Source organism: Pararge aegeria, chromosome 18, assembly GCF_905163445.1.
Source record: "Pararge aegeria chromosome 18, ilParAegt1.1, whole genome shotgun sequence".
Lineage (NCBI taxonomy): Eukaryota > Metazoa > Arthropoda > Insecta > Lepidoptera > Nymphalidae > Pararge > Pararge aegeria.
Window position 1 is genome coordinate 803,718 of NC_053197.1, and position 24,766 is coordinate 828,483.

The 24,766-nt window shown below is 38.4% G+C and overlaps 1 protein-coding gene across 1 annotated transcript; it reads left to right on the plus strand.

Annotated features, from left to right (window-relative positions):
- The first annotated feature begins 10,394 nt into the window (after positions 1-10,394).
- LOC120631548 (tetraspanin-9-like) lies at positions 10,395-17,397 on the plus strand. Its single transcript, XM_039901177.1, has 5 exons — positions 10,395-10,527; positions 12,267-12,455; positions 12,980-13,138; positions 16,301-16,498; positions 17,100-17,397. The coding sequence occupies exons 1-5, from the start codon at positions 10,477-10,479 to the stop codon at positions 17,166-17,168; spliced, it is 666 nt and encodes a 221-aa protein (XP_039757111.1). The 5' UTR covers positions 10,395-10,476; the 3' UTR covers positions 17,169-17,397.
- The last annotated feature ends 7,369 nt before the right edge of the window (positions 17,398-24,766 follow it).

Below are 24,766 nucleotides of genomic sequence, written 5' to 3' on the forward strand. Positions count from 1 at the left end.
TGACGCCCATAGGCCATCCTATTACAGAAGCTATGAAAGGCCGAGGATACGACAGGATGGTGGGCTGTATAAAACAACGCAACGAAGGAACTAGAATCCCGATACGACATTCAGTAATGAAGAAAACGACGATGAAGAAGAAGTCCCGTTTTTAGGTTAAAAAGCCTAGTCACATTATCTTGGCGACACTGCCGAGAACATGGTTCAATTCCACGTCTCATTGTATATGCATATATGCATTGGACGATTGACTATTTTAGTAACATTTGTTAATGTGTTTAAAAAGTGTTACATTTTATATGTTTGTTAGACTAAAGCGATTGACCGGAATATCATGTGACCGAAAATACACCGGTTTACTGAAAGGGTCAACGTTGCCTGGCCGAAAAGTTCCAATAATATATTTTATGTCATATTGGTTTGAGCTTGATGAGAATATAAATGTTGCAGTACGCATGACTATGCAAAGTCCATTCATTCTTTCTAGATGTATTTTCAGTACTAGATTTATTTCAGTAGTAGTACAGTTTTTGTGACAGAGCTCGCCCGGGGAAGTACTATCGCCACGCTTATTTCTGCTGCTAAGCAGCATTGTTGCAATGCTTTGTTTCGGTCTGAATGGTTGCCGGTTGCCTCAACTTGGATGGACACCGGGCGACATGGTGTAGGACGTGCTCTTTTTATGCCCTGGGAAGTGTTGCTCTGTTTACAGGCGACGGCTTTTCACTTACCATCAAGTAGGCCGTCTGCTTGGTCCGTCAATCATTACGGTATTTTTTTTGAATATTCAGCGGTTGTCTTAACGAATTCTTACTTCAATCATGAGTTTGTGCAAAAGCCTAAAGACTCACACCAGACGGTCAATGAACCCATGAGGTTCTCAAGCCCTGGTTTGCCGACTGGAAATTTTATTATTAATATATATAATTCAAATTAAAATTCAAAAATTCTTTATTTATGGAGGCCTAACTCAGGCACTTATAAAGCTCTCATACATTTTGTCATCATCATCATCATATCATCCCATTACCGGCCCACTACAGGGCACAGGACTCCTCCCACAATGAGAAGGGGTTCTCTCAGGCATGGAAGTTTTCTCACGATGTTTTCCTTTACCGCTGAGACAAGTGATATTTATTACTTTTTTATTACTCATGCGGGATATAGTATATTGTGCAACAAGTGCGACAAGTTGTCGATTGCCAACGAAAGCGAAGTTGGACGCACGAGAGAAGCGAGTGCGGTCACTCGCTTGAGTGGGTAATTGATGTCGCACTTGTTGCACATACTATTTTGTATTACTCATGCGGGGAAAGTTTTTAAACTAATTTTAATTTAATTACAATTTTATTTATTAAATTAAACTGTCAGACGCGTCAACCTCAATTTGCGTGTGCCAAGAATAATTTTTGAGTGCGACAAGTAAACTTGTCGCACTCAAATTTTAAAATGGGCAAACGGTTCTTTTTCAACCGCAACAGCGAGCGTCAAGATACTACTTTCCCCGCATGAGTGATACAAAGTATTATCTTAGTACTCGCTGTTGCGGTTGAAGAGCTGTTTGCCCATTTTAAAATGGCGCGTGATTTTTTTCGTAAATGAAACTGTTATTTGAGTGCGACAAGTTTACTTGGCGCACGCAAATTATACTTAGCACAGGCAAACTATCCTTGTCGCACGCAAAATGCCTGTAAAAACTGCTAAAATTAAAATAAATAACAAAAAAAAACACAATCTAACTGTCAATATAAAAGAAGTGAGGTTGACATTGCAAAGTTTATAGTTTTATTAATATTGATTTGTATTTATTGTTTGAAGTATATTTGTTTCTTTTTTTTTAAATTTTTATCCGTTAGTTGGCACTTGGGATTTTGTGCCCACATATATCTCCGCATTTGTAATAAAAAATAGTATCCTGCAACCCGTGCGATGTTGTCGATTGCTCACTCTACTCTCTCGTGGGCAATCGACAACTTATCGCACTTGTAGTACAATATACTAAAAACGCACATAAGTTAGAAAAGTTAGAGGTGCTACAGGTGCAAAGCGGTGCTTAGAGGCGTAAATGGTGCTTAGAGGTGCAAACTCGGCACCCCGAAACGAAAGTTGAGCTCCTACCTAATGTGCTATGTGTGTTGTTTACATAATTATTGTAAGGGGATGGTGATAACTTTGTTCGCTAACTGAAACCTTAAGCTACGAGGGTTCCAAGCGCGCCCTGGTCTAAGAACACAGACCCCACAACAAACTTTGATGGCCGACTGACGCAGTGGGCAGCGACCCTGCTTTCTGAGTCCATGGCCGTGGGTTCGATTCCCACAACTGAAACATGTTTGTGTGATGTTTCAGTGTCTGGGTGTTTATCTGTATATTATAAGTATTTATGTATGTTATTCATAAAAATATTAATCAGTCATCTTAGTACCCATAACAAAAGCTACGCTTACTTTGGGGCTAGGTGGCGATGTGTGTATTGTCGTCGTAAATTTATTTATTTAAATTAATATTAAGCTATAAAGTTCGAGCAATTCATGAGATTTTATTTTTAACGTTTTAGTAAACTGTCTGTTCTGTTCTTTTCTGTACTGGTCTGTTCTGGTCTGTTCTGGTCTGTTCTGTTCTGGTCTGTTCTGTTTTGGTCTGTTCTGGTCTGTTCTGTCTGTTGTCATTATTTTAACGAAAAGCTTACTTATATATAAATGAATAAAATATAATAACAACACAGTCCACTTTGTGTCGCCATGTTAGCCGTTGTGACCCGCGTCATTAGATGTCTCACATCATGGTTTTACATCAAAAACAGCGTGTCATCTTGTTTGTTATTAATAGAAGTGTACTGCACCATTGCCTATTATAGCACTAGTAAGTCGTTCACCGATCTCACTGCCGGTTGTGCCTCTTACCTCACCATTTATGTCATTGCTGGAGGCGTGAGATGGAAAAACAACTGCGTGGAAACACCGGACGTGAAGCTGTGTAGCCTGCACACTGTACCAGCGCATACGCTTTGTATCATCATCGCATTTGACGGCCGATTGGCGCAGTTAACAGCGACCCTGCTTTCTAAGTCAAGGCTGTGGGATTCCCACAATTGGAAAATATTTGTGTGATGAACAAGAGTGTTTTCCAGTATCTGGGTGTTTTTTTTTTTTTTTCATTACGCCTACCAACAACATTACATGTATTATAGTTATGGATAAAGCTAGCAATCGGTCACTAATGACACATAATTTCACTTATAGGTAGCCACAGCATTCACTGGTTAGTATGTACCATAACTTAATTTAATACAAGAATTTAGAAAATATATATATTATATTAGAATGTAGATAGAACGAGATAGATTGCGTTTATTAGTATATTATAAGTTTTTATATTTATAGGTCACCTTAGTACCACACTTAGTTAACACAAGCTACGCTTACTTCGGGGCTAGGTAGTGATGTGTGTATTGTCGTAATATATTTATTTATCTAATGTGTGCAAATCACATATGTTAATTTCATGGAATCGGATTATAATACAAAGATAAATCACAAAGTAAGTCACAATAAATGAGAGGAATACAAAGTTAAATAATTATATAATAAATCGAAATAAAAAAAAAAGAACAAGAAGTACAGTGGTAGGACGGCACGGAGGAAAACATTGTGGAGTTCCTGAGCACAGTCACCGAAGTCTTCATCTCAACCGACGGACGTCAGTTCACTATACTATATATATATAGAAACTTACCTATTGGTGCATTTTAAGCTAATTGATGACGATGCAATGGTAGGAGAACGAAAATTCAGCCCATCCTGTACCTTATATACAATATATTACAGACAAGGATTGTCTGGAAGAGATTGCTTTGGCAATAAGACCGCCTTTGCGTACCAATAATTGTGGTGTTTCTTTTTTTTTGTGTGCAATAAAGTGTTTTTCTATCTATCTTAATAGAAACAGCTGCTAAGTTACCTTACCTAAGTTACCTTACCTTACCTTACCTTACCTTTCTTAGTTACCCACGGGATTGATAAAAATAGCATTTGTGATAGCGTGACTTGACCGCTTTGACCGCATTTGTAAATGGCATAGGAATAGTTTGCATAATGGAAACCACTACAGGCTACATTTCATTACTTAAAATAAAGGGTTCCTGCCGGATTTTATGAACCCAAAAGTAAGAGCTAGTCATAAATATGTTTCCCACCCCCACTGTACATGGAGCTTTATAACGCCATCTGTTTTTATCGGTCGTTGACTCGCCCGGGTTGCCCGTGGAGCCTGCTTGTACCGTTATCAGTAGCTTTTATTTCGGACAAGTTTTTAATTCGAACCGTTTTATCGCCTCGAATCAAAAATGGATGGAAGATGCATTTAAATTTCGTTTAATTTTTATCCGATGGCAACAGAAGGAGAGTAATGTTTTTACGTTTTTAAGCATCCTTGGTGTCTAGTTTAGGAATTATGGGTTTTCCTCGTTGGTCTAGTGGTAAGCATATTCTGCTGCGAATAAGAAGGTCCATATGTTCAATTCTCAAGTCTGGCCAAAATTATTAGGTTTTGAGCTTTACGTTCTTTTTAATCCGCACTTTGCCAGCATGGTGCTCTACGTCCTATACCCCTCTTATTCTGAGAGGAGTCCAGTGCCCTGTAGTGGGCCGTTACTGGGAGATTAATAATGAACATTTTGATTACAGTACAGTTATTAGATTTTTCTGATCCCGGGAAGCACTCGCGCCATTGTTATTTCTGCTGACAAGTCGTGCCGTGTTTCGGTCTGAAGGGCGTCGTGTTTTTTAAACACTATAAAAGTAATATTATATTCAAATTCGAAATTCAAAAATGTTTTATTCATGTTGATCTTATCACAGGCACTTATGAAGCGTTCATACATTTAACATGTCAACACTAATGTTAGGTGATGGTGATAACTGCATTCGTTGAATTAAAACTAAAGCTAGGAGGGTTCCAAACGCGCTCTGGTCTATAAGGAGCCACAAACTTACCCGGGTGTTGTTTTGTGTTATTTTAAATTCACTATGTACCTACTTGCACGGTGATGCCAGCATCATATTACACATAATATATTATTCTTGGCACATACATAACTTTTACCATTCATTGTACTTTAGTTCTTCGATTAAGCGTAATTGGCATGTATCGTGATACGTGAAAAAAAGTGTTTATTTTATTTATTTATTCTCGATAATACACACATCAGGCTAGGAGCCCCAAAGTAAGCGCAGCTTGTGTTGTGGGTCCTAAGATGACTGATGAATATTTTTATGAATATCATACACAAATACTTATAATATACATATTAACACCCAGACACTGAAAAAACGTTCATGTTCATCACACAAACATTTTCCAGTTGTGCGAATCGCACCTACGGCTTTGGACTCCGAACTCAGACTCGCTGCCCACTGCGCCAATCGGCCGTTATCATCCGGTCGATGTTGTTATCATAATTCGCTTTAAAGGGAGCCCTTTAACTCAACCCACATACCATATATACACTTGAGCATGTTCGCGATGTTTCGCTCGTCCAAAGGTCTCCCCGGACCGGTCGCGGCGGGCTCGGGTGCCGTTATGCGATCGAGAATAACACGCAGGTCACTCTGATTAACCCCAGAACACACCATATGGCAACTAAGTATAAGATACAACATTGGATAGAAGCAGGCCTTACTTTGCAGAATTGCAATGAACATTGAGTTTAATTTGCTAAACTCCGCGAAAAGCAGGAGAAACTGTACGGTGCATTTTATGATTTCTTTCTTCTTTATCATCATCATCATATAAACCTTTTACCGCGCCACTAGGTCACGGGTCTCCTCCACAATGAGAAGGGTTTAATGCCGTAGTCCACCACATTGGCTCAGTGCGGATTGGTGGACTCCACACACCTTTGAGAACATTATGGAGAACTCTCAGGCATGCAGGTTTCCTCTCGTTGTTTTCCTACACCGTTGAAGCAAGTGATATTTTAATTGCTTAAAACACGCATAACTTAGAAAATTTAGAGGTGTGGCTCCCAGCAGGAACTCGGCCCTCGAAAGTGAAGTCGAAGACCTACCCACTGGGCTATCACCACTTATTTAATCATTATACTCTTCCACACCAAATAGATCTGCCGCAATGCGCTCTCACTGTTAAAGCACATGATATGTAGGTAATAGCTTTAAACGCACACATAGAAAAGTTACAGGTTCGTACTGGGGATCGAAATCGGTCCCTCAGAGAGTCCTACTAGAACTCTTAGCCACTAAGCTATACAATGGGCTATTCTCTAGGCACATATATCGCTTGCTTCTTAGAAATGGACAAATTATTTATTCTTGGAAAATTAACGGTTCTTCGTTACTAAGGTCTAGGTTCTTTGTTTTAGGTGATTTGTATTGGAGGGAGCTTGGGCCAGGGTCTTTGTATGGGAGTGAAGCTGGGCAGAGTCCAGTCGTTTGTAGGTGACGGTGGCGCCAGCTAGGTGCTGCTTGCTGCGGGCTAAGCGCGCTGAGCGGAAGGTCCGGTGCTGGCCTTTTTGGTCCAAGTATTTGTCCCAACCGCCTCCAACGCGTACAATAACGTGGGAGCGGAGAATCCACACGTAAGTTTAAAGTGTACACAACTGTTGTCACCTCCTCTCCTATGTTACTTGGTAAAGACTCGCTGTGTAGCGATAAGGCCACCTTTTGTACGGTGCGAATATCTGTCATTATAAATTCTTATTGTTACCATATCTTATGTATTTAATTTCATTCCATCTCACCAATTGGTGAAAACAAAATGACCAACTTGGCGGAATGTGTTTTGTTTGTTATATCTATGATATAAATCTGTTTGTTGACTGGATTCCGTGTGTACTAAGCTTAAAGACAGCGGGTTTATGGACTAGGTATAATTTATATGCATTATGTTATTTGCCTGTTATCTTTGTGGAATAAACGCCTTTCTCGCGAAGCTGGAACTGTTTTGTTGATATTTAAAGTTTATGGTAATCATTGCCTCGTTGATTGAATGTCGGAACGAATCACGAGGTCTACAGTTCGAATCTCAGGTTGGCCCAGAGATTATTATATGTTGGGTTTCGAATCTCTCCCATTTCCCGCTGTTGGACCTTATCTGTAGGTTAGGGCTTCCTTGTCCACATTTTTGTTTATTCTGTAGAGCGTATGTATTGCAGAACAATTGAATAGATTTCTTTGATAAGCTGAGATATATCTGTCATAAATCTCTATCATATGAGATATATATCTATCATAGATATATATAGCTATGCTTCTTTTATGGCAGACAGAAGAACATAGTAATGTTATTAAGTCCAGCCAAGTCAAGTAAAATATTTCTTTATTCAAATATGCACATAGATGGCACTTTTGACGCGTACATTACATGTAAAATATGACATAGAAGTGAGCTGATGCCGATAACTAAATTCGTAAACTTAAAAGTAAAGCTACGAGGGTTCCAAACGCGCCCACAACGGTGAGAAGAAGCCCACAACAAACTAAGCCGGTTGATTTTTTTTTGTTTATCACCATCTCACATTGTTATTTAAAACTATAAAAGAAGCAACCTGGCTAGAGCAATAAATTACACCCAAGCACTTTTATCGTTGACGTAGTCCTTAATACTATAATTGGAGTATAAATATGTGTGTTAGTTTTTCCTTATATTACGCAGATCGAGAGAAACGGAATTTGATGCTTTTATATCTATAATATTTATATAAATTGTACAAAATAATGGTCAAGTCTCCAAGTAAGTAAAAATGTTAAGTCCAACGAAGAAATCGCAAGTGTGAAATACAGATAATTAAATTATCACTCTTTAGTAGGTAGTTCTGAATGAAATTGTCTATACTTTCACTATTCATACATCATATATGTATAAAAAAATACGCTTTTACATACAATTAGAAAAATTATAAACGTAACAAGATAGGAGAGAAAGAAATATGAACTTTATATGCAGCAAGGCAAAGTCTGCATGCTTCTAATACTTACATTATTTATTTTCTTTATTTACTGATTATTGACTTACTCACGTTATTCACTTATTTGCTTTATTTACTTACTTACATTATTTGCTATATCAATATATTTACTAGGTTCCATTTACGCTTTCACATTATTTACTTAAGAACATTAGTTACTTACAAATTTTACTCGCTTAATTTATTGATATTATAAATAAATAAATATACTACGAATACACACACCGCCGTCTAGCCCCAAAGTAAGCGTAGCTTGTGTTATGGGTACTAAGGCGACATAATATCATCAATCATAAATACTTAGAATATACATATAAACACCCAGACAACTGTGGGAATCGAACCGACGGCCCTGGGCTCAGAAAGCAGGGTTGCTGCAAACTGCGCCAATCGGCCGTCGAATATATAATTATATACTTACGTATATTATTTACTTACTAATTTATTGACATTATTTACTTACGAAGTTTATTTACTTACTTACTTACGTATAATAATCTCTATATCTACTTACGTACATTAGGTACTTTCATAATTTATGTAATAACATTATTTACTTACTGGCTTATTTACTAAAGTTCATTAGTTACTCACAATATTTACTAACTCGCTTTCTTAACTTACGTACTTTATTACTGACGGGCATTATTAACTTACTTACATTTTTTTTTGACGAGTCGCTGAGACCTGTTGAAGGTAACCGGCCCAGGACCGTGGATTGTCAATTGGTTGAATTCATAATTCAAATCAAATATTTAGTCAAATTGGTTCAGTAGTTTTTTGTGTTACAAACATCCATCCATCCATACAATCTATCGCATTTATTTTCTATCATTTATTATTTTTCTTTTTTTTTTTAATTATTAACAATGCTTAAAAATAAATTAATAAACACTATCAAAAATTTATAAAAAAAAAACCCTCCGCTTGTGGGGCTTTTGAATACCCAAGCAACCGGTGGTCAGGGCTCCAGAGTGAGGAACCTCCTCACAATACGCGCCGCTTCAAGGACTACTGCCTTCTGTATCTGACCCTTGATCCAACAACCAAGCGAAAGCTTCTTGAGATGTTGGTCGAAGCTTTTCGCGAGAAGACCATTGACTGAAACGACGATCGGAACAACAACGGTCGACTCAACATTCCACATGGCGGTAATCTCGTGAGCAAGGTCCAAGTATTTAGATACTTTTTCCTTTTCAGCTTTCACCAGATTATCGTCATGTGGAATAGTTATGTCAACAATTATTGCACGGCGCACTGATCGATCGACTAGCACTATATCAGGTATATTAGCTGTAATATACCTGTCAGTGATAATCGTTCGATCCCAGTAGAGCAATGCACTGCTATTTTCAAGCACTGACGCCGGGTCGTACCTATAGTAAGGCATCTCAAAATCGATAAGGCCGAACCGAAGAGCAAGTTGTTGATGAACAACCCTGGCTACTTGATTATGTCTGTGCAAGTATTCGCCGTTAGCAAGATGAGAACACCCGGAAACTATATGCCTGAGGGACTCCCCAGGACGATGACACGCTCGACATATGTCTAGAGTGCCATCTTTCATAATGTGTTTCCGGTAGTTTCTCGTCTTGATGACTTCGTCCATAATTGCACAGACAAAACCCTCGGTTTCCCCAAATAGGTCACCGAATTGTAACCAGGATACAGATGCGATTTGATCTACATCTATATTATTACCTAGTAGGATTGGCGAGGGCACTCCAAATTGAATTCGATGTTTTTCGATGATAAATAAAACCATACATACGTACGTACTATGATGACCTCAGTAATGAATCATTCCTATTATAAGTGAATCTTTATCAGGCCTTTATCTATATCTGAACATCTATATCTATAAAAATAAATAAAATGAAAAGTGTCTGTGATATCGACATACTTGCCTCTTATTAAACTATGTATATCTGCCTCGTTTGTGTAGTGTGCAACAAGGACAACCACGGATTATGTGGTCCACACTTCGTTCTAGGTCGGGCCAAGAATTGCTATATCTGTTTAAAACTCCTGGTGTCTGGCGGTGTCCAATGCTATGCCTCAGAGAACACTCTAAGCCGTAATCTTCAAAGCCTACCAACGTTAGTTATCACAGGTACAGGCTCATCAGGCTATAAAGCATGGGCTCTATTTATTCCCAAAAGCCAACAGCCAAAAAGCTGAAATGAAGGTTATAGAGTTTCATAAAATTACCGTGTAGTTTAAAGTTGGAATTTCAAAAATAGAACCTTCTTAAAAAAAACCTATATTTGTACAATAGAGGATGGATGTTTCTATGTAAAATGGAACGAGGTCAAAGTCGGGCCAACTGCTAGTCCTTACATATAATCTTTTATCTCGTAGTAAAGATATCAGGTGGATAATACTCGTAGTTGCAGGTACGTATAACACTGCCAACGCTGGAGGGCGTAGTTATTGGCAACACGTTGATTAATTTGTAGATACACTATACGCGACGCGAAAAAAAACACAAAATGTGTTTTATAGTGAAATATGTGCTATTTATCGCCAATGTATTATTTACTGTGAGTATTTGCATCATGTTTATTGATGTTGTAGAGAATATTTCCTAAGTTATCTTCAATAATATAAGACCAAACATTGGATTTTTTGTATGTTCGTGTGATGGACAAAATCAAAAACTAATTATACGATATTTAAAAGTTAAAAAAGCAAGCATTTGTGTTGATTGTTAAAGCCTAGTTAAAACTTCGGCCTGTGATATCGGGCCCACCAGAATGTATCCCGGGCACGCACTCTTACTTTTCGGAGTTTATGGGTGTTTTAAACTTTTAAATATCACTTGCTTAACGGTAAAGGAGAAAATCGTGAGACTTCCCTACCTATCAAAGAGTTCTTTACAATGTTCTCTTCACGCGCGTGTAATTGATAAACCCACATTCGGGAAGCGTGGTGGACTGGGGTCTTAACCATTTTAATTCTGAGAGGAAACCCGTGACGTGTAGTGGCACTCGTGCGTCGTGCCTCTCATTGAAGATGTAGCGCCACTTAACTCCGCTTCTAGAAACATTTTTTTTTATATCATCACATCAACCCATTACCAGCCCACTACAGAGCACGGGTCTCCTCCCACAAACAGAAGGGGTTAAGGTCGTAGTCTACCACGCTGGCCCAGTGCGGATTGGTGGACTCCACACGCCTTTAAGAACATTACGTAGAACTCTAAGGTTTGCATGTTTCCTCACGATGTTTGCCTTCACCGTTGAAGCAAGTGATATTTGAATTACTTAAAACGCACATAACTTAGAAAAGTTAGAGGTGTTGGGATTCGTACTCTGCCCCGAAAGTGCAGTAGGGATCCTGCCCAATGCGCTATCACCGCTTCAATCATATATGATATGATTAGGTATAATATGCCGACCAAACAGATGGCCCTCCTGATTGTAAATAAACAGAGCAACACTTTACAGGGAATGCGAAACATGCCTTACAAAATGCCGCTCTGTGTTCATCAAACTGAGGCGTAGAAGCCTCATATGCCTGAAATAGCATCGACAAACACGCTCTTTAGGCCGGCCACGTTACTTATTTGTATCACAAATCAGCATTGTTACAATGCTGATTTGTGGAGAAATAAGCATAGGCAGTAGTAATTCCCCGGACGAGCTCTGACAACTAGACTCAACATGCTTAACTAGTGTACTCCGTAATAGGATGATAATGATTAAGTATATTAATTTAACTAATACATTCCTATATATTTAAAAACAGTTCCGATCATAATATAAGATTATTTACCACCCAAATTCTTAAAAAGACCTTTCTTAGACCTTACTTAAAACTGCACTTTATTTGTTCGACTGTTTATCCGTTCTACCGTTAGATGGATATACCAACAAGACTCTGTAGGGTCAACTGATCACAAAAGGCACATGACCTTGGAATTCCAAGGTTGGAAGCCGATGGATGGTGGGTTAAGAATTTAAAATTATCCTAACTGTGCCGTGTGTAACGACGGATAAAAACTCAAAATTCATTTACTTCGAGTAGGCTCGCTCTATGCACATTTGAAACGAGAAGCCGGCAATAAATGCCGCAGTTTTTTTTTTTGACACAAACAATTTGTCAGAAACAAACCAGAATACAGGGGTGACACCCACGCCACCGCCGACCTGAAATCCTCGGCGCACCGCCGATAACAATGTTAATGGCGGCGACTATGTATATTATGGGCTAAGTTGTAGTGGAAAAAAAAATTACTCTATTTTTTTTAAGAAATTTTAACCCTTGTTGTGTCTCCCAGCTCGCCGGGCTGACGCTCATCGGAGTGGGTACGGCAGTGCTGGTGCTCGCCGGCGATGTGCTGAACGTGATCCCGGTGGTTCTGCACGCGATACCCATCAGCGTCATCGTGCTCGGAGCGCTGGTCTTCCTCATCTCCTTTTTCGGCTGCTGCGGTGCTATCCGGGAGAACAGATGCTTCCTCGTCACCGTGAGGAACTAACCTATTAACCCCCGATAAGTTTAACGTGTGTGTGGGTGTGTATGTGTGTGTATTTGTGTGTGTGTGTGTCGGTGTGGGTGTGTGTGTGTATCAAACCAATATGGGTATCAAATGAAAGGGCTTGATTAGTAGAATACTATAGAACAAATTTCACATCATGTTACTCTGCGTGCTTTAGACTGACTTTATGGTAAAAATCACATGGATTTTTACCATAAAGTCAGTCAGTGTTTTGCTTAACAAACAAACAAAAGTTCTTTCGCATTTATAATATTAGAAAGGTCTGGCTTTGACCGTGGCCAGTTACCACCCTACCAACAAAGACGTGCCGCTAAGCGATTTAGTGTTCCGGTGCGATGTCGCGTAGAAACCGATTAGGGGTATGACTACCAGACTCTCTAGCAGTTTAGCCCACTACTATCTTAAACTGCATCATCACTTACCAGGTGAGATTGCAGTCAAGGGCTAAAATGTGGTGAACAAAAAAAAGTAAGTTTTTTGTTGCGTTCCAGTACTCGATCATCATGCTGTTACTGGCGGCGGGGAAGATGTACTTGGCGGTGGTGATCTTCAAGGCCATGGACCACATCTACGAAAACGTGGTAGAGTGGCTCACCAAGGCCTTCCTCAACGAAAGCATGCGAGAGCCTTTCCATGCTGTGGAGATCGCAGTAAGTAAAACACTTTTTAAGGTCTACGAGTTTAAGCTTTATAAAAGTGTGCGTATCGGTGATAGCCCAGGTTTATAATTTTAAACTTTGAATTTGAATTTGGAAGAGAGTGATTCCTAGTGGCGAGTGCTTGTAGGAGACCGAGTTTGATACCTGTCACGCACCGCTAGCTTTTCGGAATTATGTGTGTTTTTAATTAAAGTTATTAAAATATCTTGCGAAGAAAAATATCATACCTTAGAACCTGCATGTCTAAGAGTTCTGAATTACGTTCTCAAAGGCGTGTGATATACCAATCCGTGGACTACCTTAACTCTTCTTATTCAGGCAGGCAGGCCAGGAAGGATAAAAATTTATCTTCTCCCACAGCTTTATCAACTCACAGAGCACTGGCGCACAAGTGGATATAATATCAAAAAAATTCAAAATTCATTTATCAAGCTCAAGTAGGCCTTATATAAGCACTTTTGAAACGTCGTGTCTGTTTGTAGTGACTCTATCACCGGTTCGGAAGGCAGATTCTACCGAGAAGAAGCCGGCAAGAAACTCAGTAGTTGCTCTTTTCCAACATCAATAATTTACATTTTAGATTTTAACATTCATTTTTCTATCTTGTGAGAGAAGAAAGCGGAGCCGGATGCTTTCAAGCAACCTTGTCATTAAGAAATTCATCAATTGTATAGTAACCTCGCTGTATCAAATATGTTTTAACATATTCTTTAAATGTATGCATTGGTAGGTCCAAAATACCTTAGGAATCATATTATAAAAGCGTATACTCAATCCCACAAATTACTTCTTCTTCTGCAGACGATATGCAGATGTCACTAATTTATGAGCATTTCTTGTAAGTCGACTGTTTATATCAAAATTCGAATAATATATGTGTAATAATGAACGGGGGTAAACTTTTATGTTCCCGTGCTTTAACAGGTAGAAACGTTAATTATATACCCTATCAGGGGAATATAATCGGGATATATCATTTTTGTCTCCTGCCTGCGCTGCCCTGCTATAGTGGGCCCGTAAAAGGTTGATAATAATGAAGAGTGTGATGTAGAGGTGTAAACTTGGGACAGAGGATAAAACAATGTATGCTTTTTTGTTCACCAGGAAACACATTCACTAGAGTTCGGTCTGTTGTAAACATATCTCTTAACTAAGTAAGTTAACAGGTACACAAGTATCGCTGTACTTTAGTCTAATCTAACATTTTCTTTATTCAAATAGGCAAGAATTTTTTATTAAGAGATCGCTATGTTGGTAGCGATGTGGCCGACAAATCCTCCCTTCTAATGACACGCTTTATTTTATTTATTTATTTATACTCTTTATTTGCACACAAATAAAAACACAGACAGAAGAAGTATACAACAGGCGGCCTTATTGCTTTGTAGCGATCTCTTCCAGGCTACCTTAGGATAAGGAAAACAATAGAATAACATGATGCAGGTTGTGCATATTAAAAAGAAAAAATATTTGCATTTATGATTTCCCTCATTAACTGATCTGATATGATCTGATTAAACTGGAGATATTCATTCATTCTTGATACGAAACAATTTTTACGATACCTACAATAAAACACAGGACAGTTTTTGATATTCTTGATTTTAATCTTAATCGTAACTGATTACGAATTTCACTATAATTGTTTGTTTACGAGATTAATCAATCAGTTCAATTACAATAATCGTTGATGTAAAGATTCCTTTTTTAATGATAATAGATATAGCTGTAATATACCTGTCAGTGATAATCGTTCGATCCCAGTAGAGCAATGCACTGCTGTCATCAAAGAGCTGAATAGACCTGATATAGTGCTAGTCGATCGATCAGTGCGCCGTACAATAATTGTTGACATTACTATTCCACATGACGATAACCTGGTGAAAGCTGAAAAGGAAAAAGTATCTAAATACTTGGACCTTGCTCACGAGATTACCGCCATGTGGAATGTTAAGTCGACCATTATTGTTCCGATCGTCGATGCTTAATGCTTCGACCAACATTTTAAGAAGCTTTCGCTTGAAACGGCGCGTATTGTGAGGAGGTTCCTCACTCTGTAGCTCTGACCGCTGGTTGCTTGGGCATTTAAAAGCCCCGCAAGCGGAGGGTGGATGTGTTTTTTTTTATAAATTTTTAATAGTGTTTTTTATTTTTTTAAGCATTGTTAAAAATTAAAAAATTAAAAATAATAATTGAGAGAAAAAAAAATAGATATAGCTGTACTACTTCTACTCTAGAAATGCCTGACTCTTTAATAATAGCTACGAGCGTAGAGCTTCTTCAGGGGAAAGGCGTGGTTCCGCTGTATTACACGTCTCAGGTTGATGGGCACTGGGCGGCACTTTGTAGATGCGTGTTCCTTGCATGCCCTGCGAAGTGTTGTGGTCAATTACCATTAGATGGGTCATTTGCTTGCTCAGTCAATTCATGATCATCATCATATCAACCCATTACCGGCCCACTACAGGGTACGGGTCTCCTCCCCATTGAAAAGGGGTTAAGGCCGTAGTACACCACGCTGGTCCAGTGCGGATTGGTAGGATACACACGCCCTATAGAATACTATGGTGAACTCTGAGGGATGCAGGTTTCGTTATAATGTGTTCCTTCACCGTTGAAGCAAGTGATATTTGAATTGCTTTAAAACGCACATAACTTACAGGTGCGTGCTGGGATCAAACTAGGTCCTGAGTAAGGGAAGCCGAAGTCTTACTCTCTAGGCTATCACCTCTCTGTATAATATAATATATATAATGTAATATATAATATTATAATATATACCATTTACCGACCCACTACAGATACGAGTCTCCTCCCATAGTGAGAAGGGGTACCTACTCTACGCAATATAGCACGCCTTAATTCAAAGTCAAAGTAAAAAATATCTTTATTCAAGTAGGCCCAATAGTTCCCATAGGTGGCACTTGTGATGCCTAAATTACATGAGAATTACACGGTAATGAGTATGCGATGAGCGAGAGATGGCGATAACCATATTCGTAAACTTAAAACTAAAGCTACGATCGTTACGAACGCGTCTTGGTCTACAACAACAGCCGGGTGTTTTTTTTTTAATTTGAAGTTTAAATAGTTTAATGCGGTTAACTAATCCAGTATTTTAAGTATTTACGGTTTCTCTTGTTTTTTCTCTAGTTCCGGTGTTGTGGTACCATTGGCTGGCAGTCCTACTTGGGCATCCTCCCAGCACTGCCAGCCTCGTGCTGTGCACCCGACATCCAGGTCTGTGACCAGGCCAACGCATTCGGCGGCTGCAACGACAAAGTTGGAGACTTTTTCGCCACCTACGGCGAAGCAACCGCCAGCGTCATCGTAGTCATTTTGGCGGTGGAGGTAATTTTTTTTTTCGTATTCGTATTTCGCTTATTTTGAATATTTTTGATTATTTTTTTATTCCACTACAAGTTAACCCTAGACTGCAATCAGCGGCGTGCAAAGGAATTTGGACTGGGTGAAGCAAAAATCATTAAAATGGCATAAAATGTCAAAATCAGTTATATGAAAATTTTAGGGTAGGCAGCGCTTTTGTGCAGTGCACGCCACTGGCTGAAATCTACCTGGTGGTAAGTGATGATGCAATCTAAGATGGAAACGGGGTGTTCGGGAATATTGTAGTCATACCCCTAATCGGTTTCTACGCGACAACGCAACCAAACGCTAATCACTGACACGTCTTTGCCAGTAACTAGCCACGACCAGACCAGAGAAAATTCCAACGCGACCTCCAACTTATAGCTGCATGTCTGTATCCAGGATGCAAGCTATGCAATTTTTCTTCAACATTTGCTTTTCTTTTTTTTTATATACTATGACACGACATCATGTTTATCCGTTTTAATCCCGCAGAACAAACAAACAAACAGACAGATACTCTCGCATTTATAATATAAGTATGCATTATTATAAATATATCATTATTGTGTCTTCTTTACAGTTGGTTGCAATGATCTTCGGTTTTTGCCTCTGCAAAAACATCACCAACCGGAAACGAGAAACTGTATAGCTGTCTACCTACTTTATTGTAATATTAAATGCAAAAATCTCTACATAAAACTAGCTGTTATACTTGACTTCTTCCATCCTTAGTCCGTCCATTTCTGAAATTTATTTGAGTTTGTTATATGATTTTTATTTTTCTGGAATTTGGCAATAATATCCAAACATCTACGGAGAAAAGCTGCAACAAATTCTTCATCATCACATAAACCCATTACTGGCGTACTACGGAGCACGGGTCTTCTACTGCAATAAGAAAGGTTTAAGGCCGTAGTCCACCACACTGGCCCATGCGGATTGGACACATTTTGAGAACATTATGAAGAGCTCTCAGGCATGCAGGTTTCGTCACAATGTTTTCCTTAACCATTGAAGCAAGTAATATTTTAATTGACAGATTGATAGACGGCCGATTGGCGCAGTGGGCAGCGACCCTGCTCTCTGAGTCCAAGGCCGTGGGTTCGATTCCCACTGCTGGAAAATGTTTGTGTGATGAACATGAATGTTTTTCAGTGTCTGGGTGTTTATATGTATATTATAAGTTTTTATGTATATTATTCATAAAAAAAAATATTCATCAGTTATCTTAGTACCCATAACACAGGCTACGCTTACTTTGGGATTAGATGGCGGTGTGTGTATTGTCATAGTATATTTATTTATTTATTTATTTAATATTTTAATTACTTAAAAATAATTGTTTTTTTAAATATAACCTAAAATAAACTATTTAAAACTAAATAAAATCTAAAACGTCCTCGAAACCACCGCAGCGAGGCACAGTTCCTAAGATGCTAGCAGCATTGCCCCTTTGGATGGCCAAACTAATTCGTTTGCCAAGGTAAACTGCCCGCTCTAGGATCACCGGTAGATTCGATTACCCTTTTCGATCATTCTTTGTAAAGAGCTCTTGCCTCCGGACCCCACGGTCCCAAAGTCTCTACTAAATAAGTCTACAGTCTATATTACTTAAAACGCACATAAGTTGAAAAGTTAGAGGTGTGAGTTGGGATTCGAACTCGGCCTCCCGAAAGTGAAGTCGAGTTCTTACCAAATGCACTATCACCGCCTTAACTAATTATAGCCAGAAATTAGTAAAATTAATAGTGCCCTATCTAGCAGCACTCTACAGTAAGCGCTCTTTTTACGTGACGCGACTTCTCTTATTCACAGCATATTAAATGGATATATATAATAATTAATTATATATATAATAATTAATTATATATATAATAATTAATTATATATATCCATTATTATATTTATAATTATTGTCCAAGTCATATTAAATGGATCGTAATCCATTATTCGTACGCGATTTTCAATAAAAGTTTTGGCACTACCGATCTTAATCTTTGTATTATCTACATTTATATAATGCATAAATGCTGTGATTACTATCAGCTACGCATCATTTTTAACGTGACTATCGCCAATTAATCATGAATCATACTATTTCTGAAATAAGGAAAAAGAAGGTGAAACCCAAATAAATAGGTTAATTTAACCTGTTTAGTTCTTTGATTATTCATCAGTAGCATAGGCTACTGCTACTGATGAATAATCAAAGACCTCATATAGATAAATAACAGACCTCTGCTAGACCACCGAGTGATCGCAGTATAAGGTAGTAGCACAGAGGACGATGCTGCCCGTTCCGTTATATTCCCTTATTCGCCTCGTACGAGACCCACGGTAAGAAGAGGGGTGGTAACAATTATATGCTGCAACTATTGATCAATATTTTTTCGAAGTTATACTTCCTTTGACGCGTTAGGGAAAAACGTATTTGTACGATGCGCGCGCACACCGTCACAAAATCCGACACCCTGATGTTAGCTATATATCTTCATTTTCGTTTTTCAAAAAAGGTTTTACAGTGTACACTCACAATCGTCAAAGTCTGCGGGCTCATTCCGGTGATTTAATTGATTCGATTGTACAAGAACCTCAAAATTTAATGTTGAGTAAAACTTGGTTTTCCGATAATGAGATAACTAGATAATGCGTTATAATAAAACTTTAAATGTATTAAATACCTTTTTTTATTGTTGGTGTCGTTTTTTCTATACACACCGTTATATTTAGCGGAACACAAAATGAAAAGTGAAAGTTAATATTAAAATAACAATTAATTAAATAAGAAAAATGGTGACTAATATCGCGTATTTCCTCCACGTGCTCTTATTAAAGCATACTGTGAATGATGTTATCGATGGTCTCCTGAGATAGTCTCCGCCATTCCTCAAGTACGGCGATTCGCAGTTCACGCACGTTGGCATGGAATTCTGGACTTAACTTTTCTTTTCAGCAAGTCCCAAACGTGCTCTATTGGGTTCATATCCGGTGATCTCGCCGGCAACTCCATAACGGTGATATTCATATCATTAAGATAAGCTTGAGTTACGCGAGCAGTATGCGGCCGAGCATTCTCCTGCATAAAAACAAAATCGTTACCGATATATGAGGCAAACGGTACGACATTTTCTTCTAAAACTTATCTGATATAGCGGTCTGCAGTCAGACTACCTCTGTCAATCACTACCAAGTCTGAGCGAGCTCCCAAACAAATGCCCGCCAAAACCATTATTGATCCACCACCGTATGCAACTGTAGTTTCAATATTTGTCTGAATCTCCTTTGCGTCTGTTTATTCTTTGCCTGCCGTCAATTTGATTTAAGAGAATTCTGCTCTCATCACTAAACAATACCTTACTCCATTGGTCCGCGTTCAAAAGTCGATGTTCCTGAGCAAAAGTTAACCTGTCTCGACGATGATTTACCTTGAGTTTAGGAGCCTTGGCGGGCACAAATGAACCCAAACCAGCTTCTTCGAAACTTCTTCGTACCGCATGCTCACTTACGGTTACACTCCGCACTGCTTCTAAATTAAACTCAGAAGGAAAAAATACTCGAAGTTCGCTCCAGATAAGGTGTATTTGAATAAAATTAAAACATTTGCATAAAAAGTGATGTTCAGTTGTTTTCTTAATTTGAAAATATTTCTTTTTAAATTAAATGAAATATAAACCAGCCAGCAACCTAATATGATACTGATATCAAACAATTTTTTTGTGTTCCGCTAAATATGCCGGTGTGTGTATAAAAGTAGAATAAGGCGAAAGATCAAATTTTTGGAAAGATTTTTATCTTGTTACGCCAAAGAAGTATAACTTCTAACGCGTGTACATAAGTACACACACGTGTTTTTTTCATAATAATTATTGTATTAGACAGATGAGTATCACCAGCTTCTGGACTATGAGAAAGTGTTCGACGGGGCAAATTCAGGCTGTACTATGGTCACTGCAGGTATGCCAAATTACCAACTATATTTCCAAAAAGTGTTGTAATCTTTATAAATATAGTTCAGAGGACCGACGGAGTCGCTGGCATTGGTGGACCCTGGTGGGAGGCAACATAATGGCCATCGAGTATGGAAAACCCCACCAGAGACCTATGCGAAACCAAATGCTACATGTTTTTTGTCCGATGACTTCTAGTCAAACGTTCTGGATATACAATCACGTATAAACAGACAGACAAACCGATGGACACAAAAAATTATACGTGTTTTTCGGATATTCTGTCGTTAAAATAAATAATAGGCAAAAAACAGACAGACATTTCAATTTGGTTTAATATATATAAAACATAATTAGTATTGATGAATTGATATTATGTCAAATGAGGCTTCTCTCATTTATATGCAATCGCGTTTATACATCACCAGCAATATTTTTCTTTTGGGACAGGTAAATTGCCAGAAATGCAGTCAAATACTGAAAAAAATTATAAACTATTAATAATAACTGTATCTACAACGTGTAAATGAAAACCGCTATAATAATTCGGAGGCTTTGGGTACATTGTTTAATGTCTCTGAGATTTCTCTGTGAAACCGCAACGCTAATAGTTTTTGAGTAAACCATTGCCATAGTTTTTGCTCAAAGAAATCAGATACAGCCTCACATGCTAAAGTGAAATCAAGTGGCTCCTGTCACTTTATTAAGTACGCGTCGCGTAGCGTAGGTACTATGCACGTGTCGGTATTTTATCTTCAATAGGATTGCCATAAGTAAACACTGAGAATGTTTTGATTTGGTTTGTATGGTAAAATAAATATGCTTCTTTTGATTTAATATTTTTACTGGATGATTTTTTATGAAATAAACTTACGAATAGATATGCATCCTTCAACATTATTTCATAATTTCGTTACACGTTGTACATGGATAAAAAAGCGGTGATAGCGTAGTGGGTAAGACTTCGGTTTTTATTAAGAATGAAATAGAATAGAATGTAGGGGTAGCTAGTTTGTTGTCCGGCACGCACATCTAACTTTTCAGAGTGCTGTGCTGTGTTTAAAGCAATTTTGCCTTAGTTGCTTGAACAACATCGTGAAGAAACCTGCATGACTGAGAGCTGCATAATTTTCTCAACACATGTGAAGTCTGCATTGCGCTTGGCCAGAGCGATGTGCCAGTACGGCCTAAGCCCTCTTTCTGATAGAATACCTGTGTGTTGTAGCACGCATGTTTCGTGTTATGTCTGTGCAGTGGCGTGCTTAGAGGGTATGCACAGTTTATTATTTTTACATTTAATGATCTAAGCGGATGTTTGGCGTGACTTCATTGTGATGATCAGGCGCCCTCAGGAAGTGGCGTGCACTGGGTTTCTTACCAGGGTATGCATACAGCAGGAAAATTGCATAAAACGCCAAAAAATCTCCTTCTATAAGAGTTATATATAAATTTTAGGGTAGGCAGTGCTTTTGTGCATGTATGAAGTGCATGCCACTACCCTCAGGATGACGGTCTGTTTGTTACTTCGATCCCTAGGGCTCACACTACTGGCAGAGCTTTGCACTCCGATCACACATGAAACCCATCAGTGAAACGCAGTCTGCAAAAAAAACAAATTACCTGAAATATAATAGTCGCAGTTAAAACTGATCCTAATATTGTTATAATTTCGTTAGCTAAATCGAGAGCAACACTCCGGCACCCGCGTTGAAACGCAATTCTTGAAGGGCAGTACTGGTATGATTCCGCAATGAGCCGGTCCCACACGGAGCGAGGACAGCAGGTGGTCGGGATCATGCCCACGTATTCAAAATGGCCTGATATGCCACAACATTGCACCTGGAAGGGAAAAGTCTTTTAAAGTTGGTCGCAGACACACAGGGGAGTATTTATCTCGCCACGGGAAGCCTTCAATTATATTGTTAAACTAGCTGTTGCCCGCTACTTCGTCTACGTTTGTTTTTTTGATGTGACATTACATTTAGTTGTAGTTCTGAAAAAAATTTAAGTATTCAGTATCGCTAAGCCTTAAATTAGGGGTTTGCTGCTGTCCGCTGAGGAGTTCTGTCCTCTATCTCCAACGACAGTTTTGGCAAAATTAAACACAAATACCTTTATAGTACAAAAATAATTATTTAAATCGGTTATAATTTGTCGGAGTTATGGTGTAAAATCATCAAACACTCATCCCCTCTCCCAAAGAAACCCAGCTTAATGTCGGAATAAAAAGTATCCCATATTACTTCTAACACTTCTAAAAATATGCGTACAAAATTTCATGAATATCGGTTAAGTAGTTCTTGCGTGAAAGCGTAACAAACAAACTTACATTGACATTTATAATATTAGTAGGGATAGGGATTGCGGAGCTAAAGAGCATGACGGCATGAAAAAGCGTCATGACGTGGTTTATCGTGACAGCATACGCCGCATAGCTAGTTTTTGCAACACAAGAAAAACATATATTACATATATATTTTTATTGTTATTGTGAATTAATATGTAATATTTAGATATATTGTATATTTTTAGTACCTCTCATTAATTATACCTTTATTTGACCTATACCACATTATAAAATCATCTAACTCACATCCTGAGGTGGCTGGAAGAGACCTCTTATCGAGATAGCCTTTTTTTTATTTTTTTTATTAATTAATAATAAATAAATAGATAAAAAAGATAATGAGACGCGCTGCATTACACATAGGTAGGAAGTCCCGTTGGTAGTATAATCTAACAAGTCACATTATATCGCCTATTCTCACTCATACGAAATATGCCAAAACATCTCAAAGTCATGTTTTGATCATTCACCTAAGGCCTCCAATATGTACTGAGGCTGGCTACCGAGGGGGTTTAGAAAATCGGGTATCTTTTAAGATGATTTCCAGCAGCGGCGGTGTATGTTTATCTCCTAAAGGTAACCCGCAGTTTTATCTTTTACGTATAGTAAAATATGGGTAAATAGCCAAGCTATTTTAAACAATACAAACCTATTAACTAACCTAGCCTAACCTAACCTATACGTAGGTATTTTGCGATGTAAATGTACCTACCTAATAACCATAACCTATAAATATTATACATCTAATTTGTTTGTGAAGTTTTTACAATTTTGTATTTTGTAGTTGCTATGTGTATGTACAATATGTAATGAAATAAATAAATAAATAAATAAATTACGATTATGATTAGACTAAGTTATACATAGGATCCAAATTAGTACCATTGTACTGAGGCTGGCTACCTAGAGGATTTTAGTTTTTGGTGGCTAGAAATCCTACATAACCCGAATTCCCAGGCAAATAATCGTGTATCTTTTAAGAAGATTTCCCCCCCGTCAACCAAAAAAAAAAGAAAATCTGCATAACACCCGAGTGAAGCCGGGGTGGATCGATAGTTAAATAATAAGAGTTTTATAGAAACTCACCAGAAGTTCTAAAGTTGTCGTGATCCTTTTTACCTTTTCATCCATCGCTAGATAACCTCGTATTTTTAAGTTTTGTAAGGTATACAGTATCGGGCCAACATAATACATGAATCCTATGATTGTGAAGACCAAGGTAGCTGTGGCCAGCGGTAAGGCGACCATCCAGTACTGAAAAAGTATTAAAGTATTTATGAATGGAAGATATATATAATGGAGCGGTGATAGCCTAGTGGGTAGGACTTCGACTTCACTCTCGGGGGGCCGTTCGAGTCCCGGCACGCACCTCTAACTTTTCTTTGTTATGTGCGTTACTTACCCCTTTGTGGGAACAGACCCGTGCCCTGTAGTGGGCCGGTAATGATATGATGATGATTGAGCAATGTACTGCGCGTGCCAACACCCAGTAGCCATAGTACAAGATTCGCTCGTTCGCAGTCGAGAAGACCTTTTCGGATATCAAACTCTGTATCTTCAAAGTAAAGTAGTTAATAAAACTGAAATTAGAGTCTCAAATCCTGTACTTCTGATTTTCGACTTACTAACGTTCTGTCATAGGAATTAAAGTTCTGTCTGGAATCCAAAAACAAACATGGCTTATAACATAATTTTTTTGAATCTTGTTATAAATCAGGAAACGTTACCTTTTTAAGCGTACATCTGTTGCGTGTCCAAGCGCCGATAGCTCCACCCGTAAATAGGACGACCAGACAGCATCCCACGTTTATTGCAAAAGCTGAACTTAGGTAATATACCTTCGTATTAATTTTTAATTCGAAGTCATTTAACTTCTGTAGAGACTCTTCTAAATTCCACAGATATGCAATACAATACCCGCCTGATCCGACTACTGCCAGACCTGCAATCTGG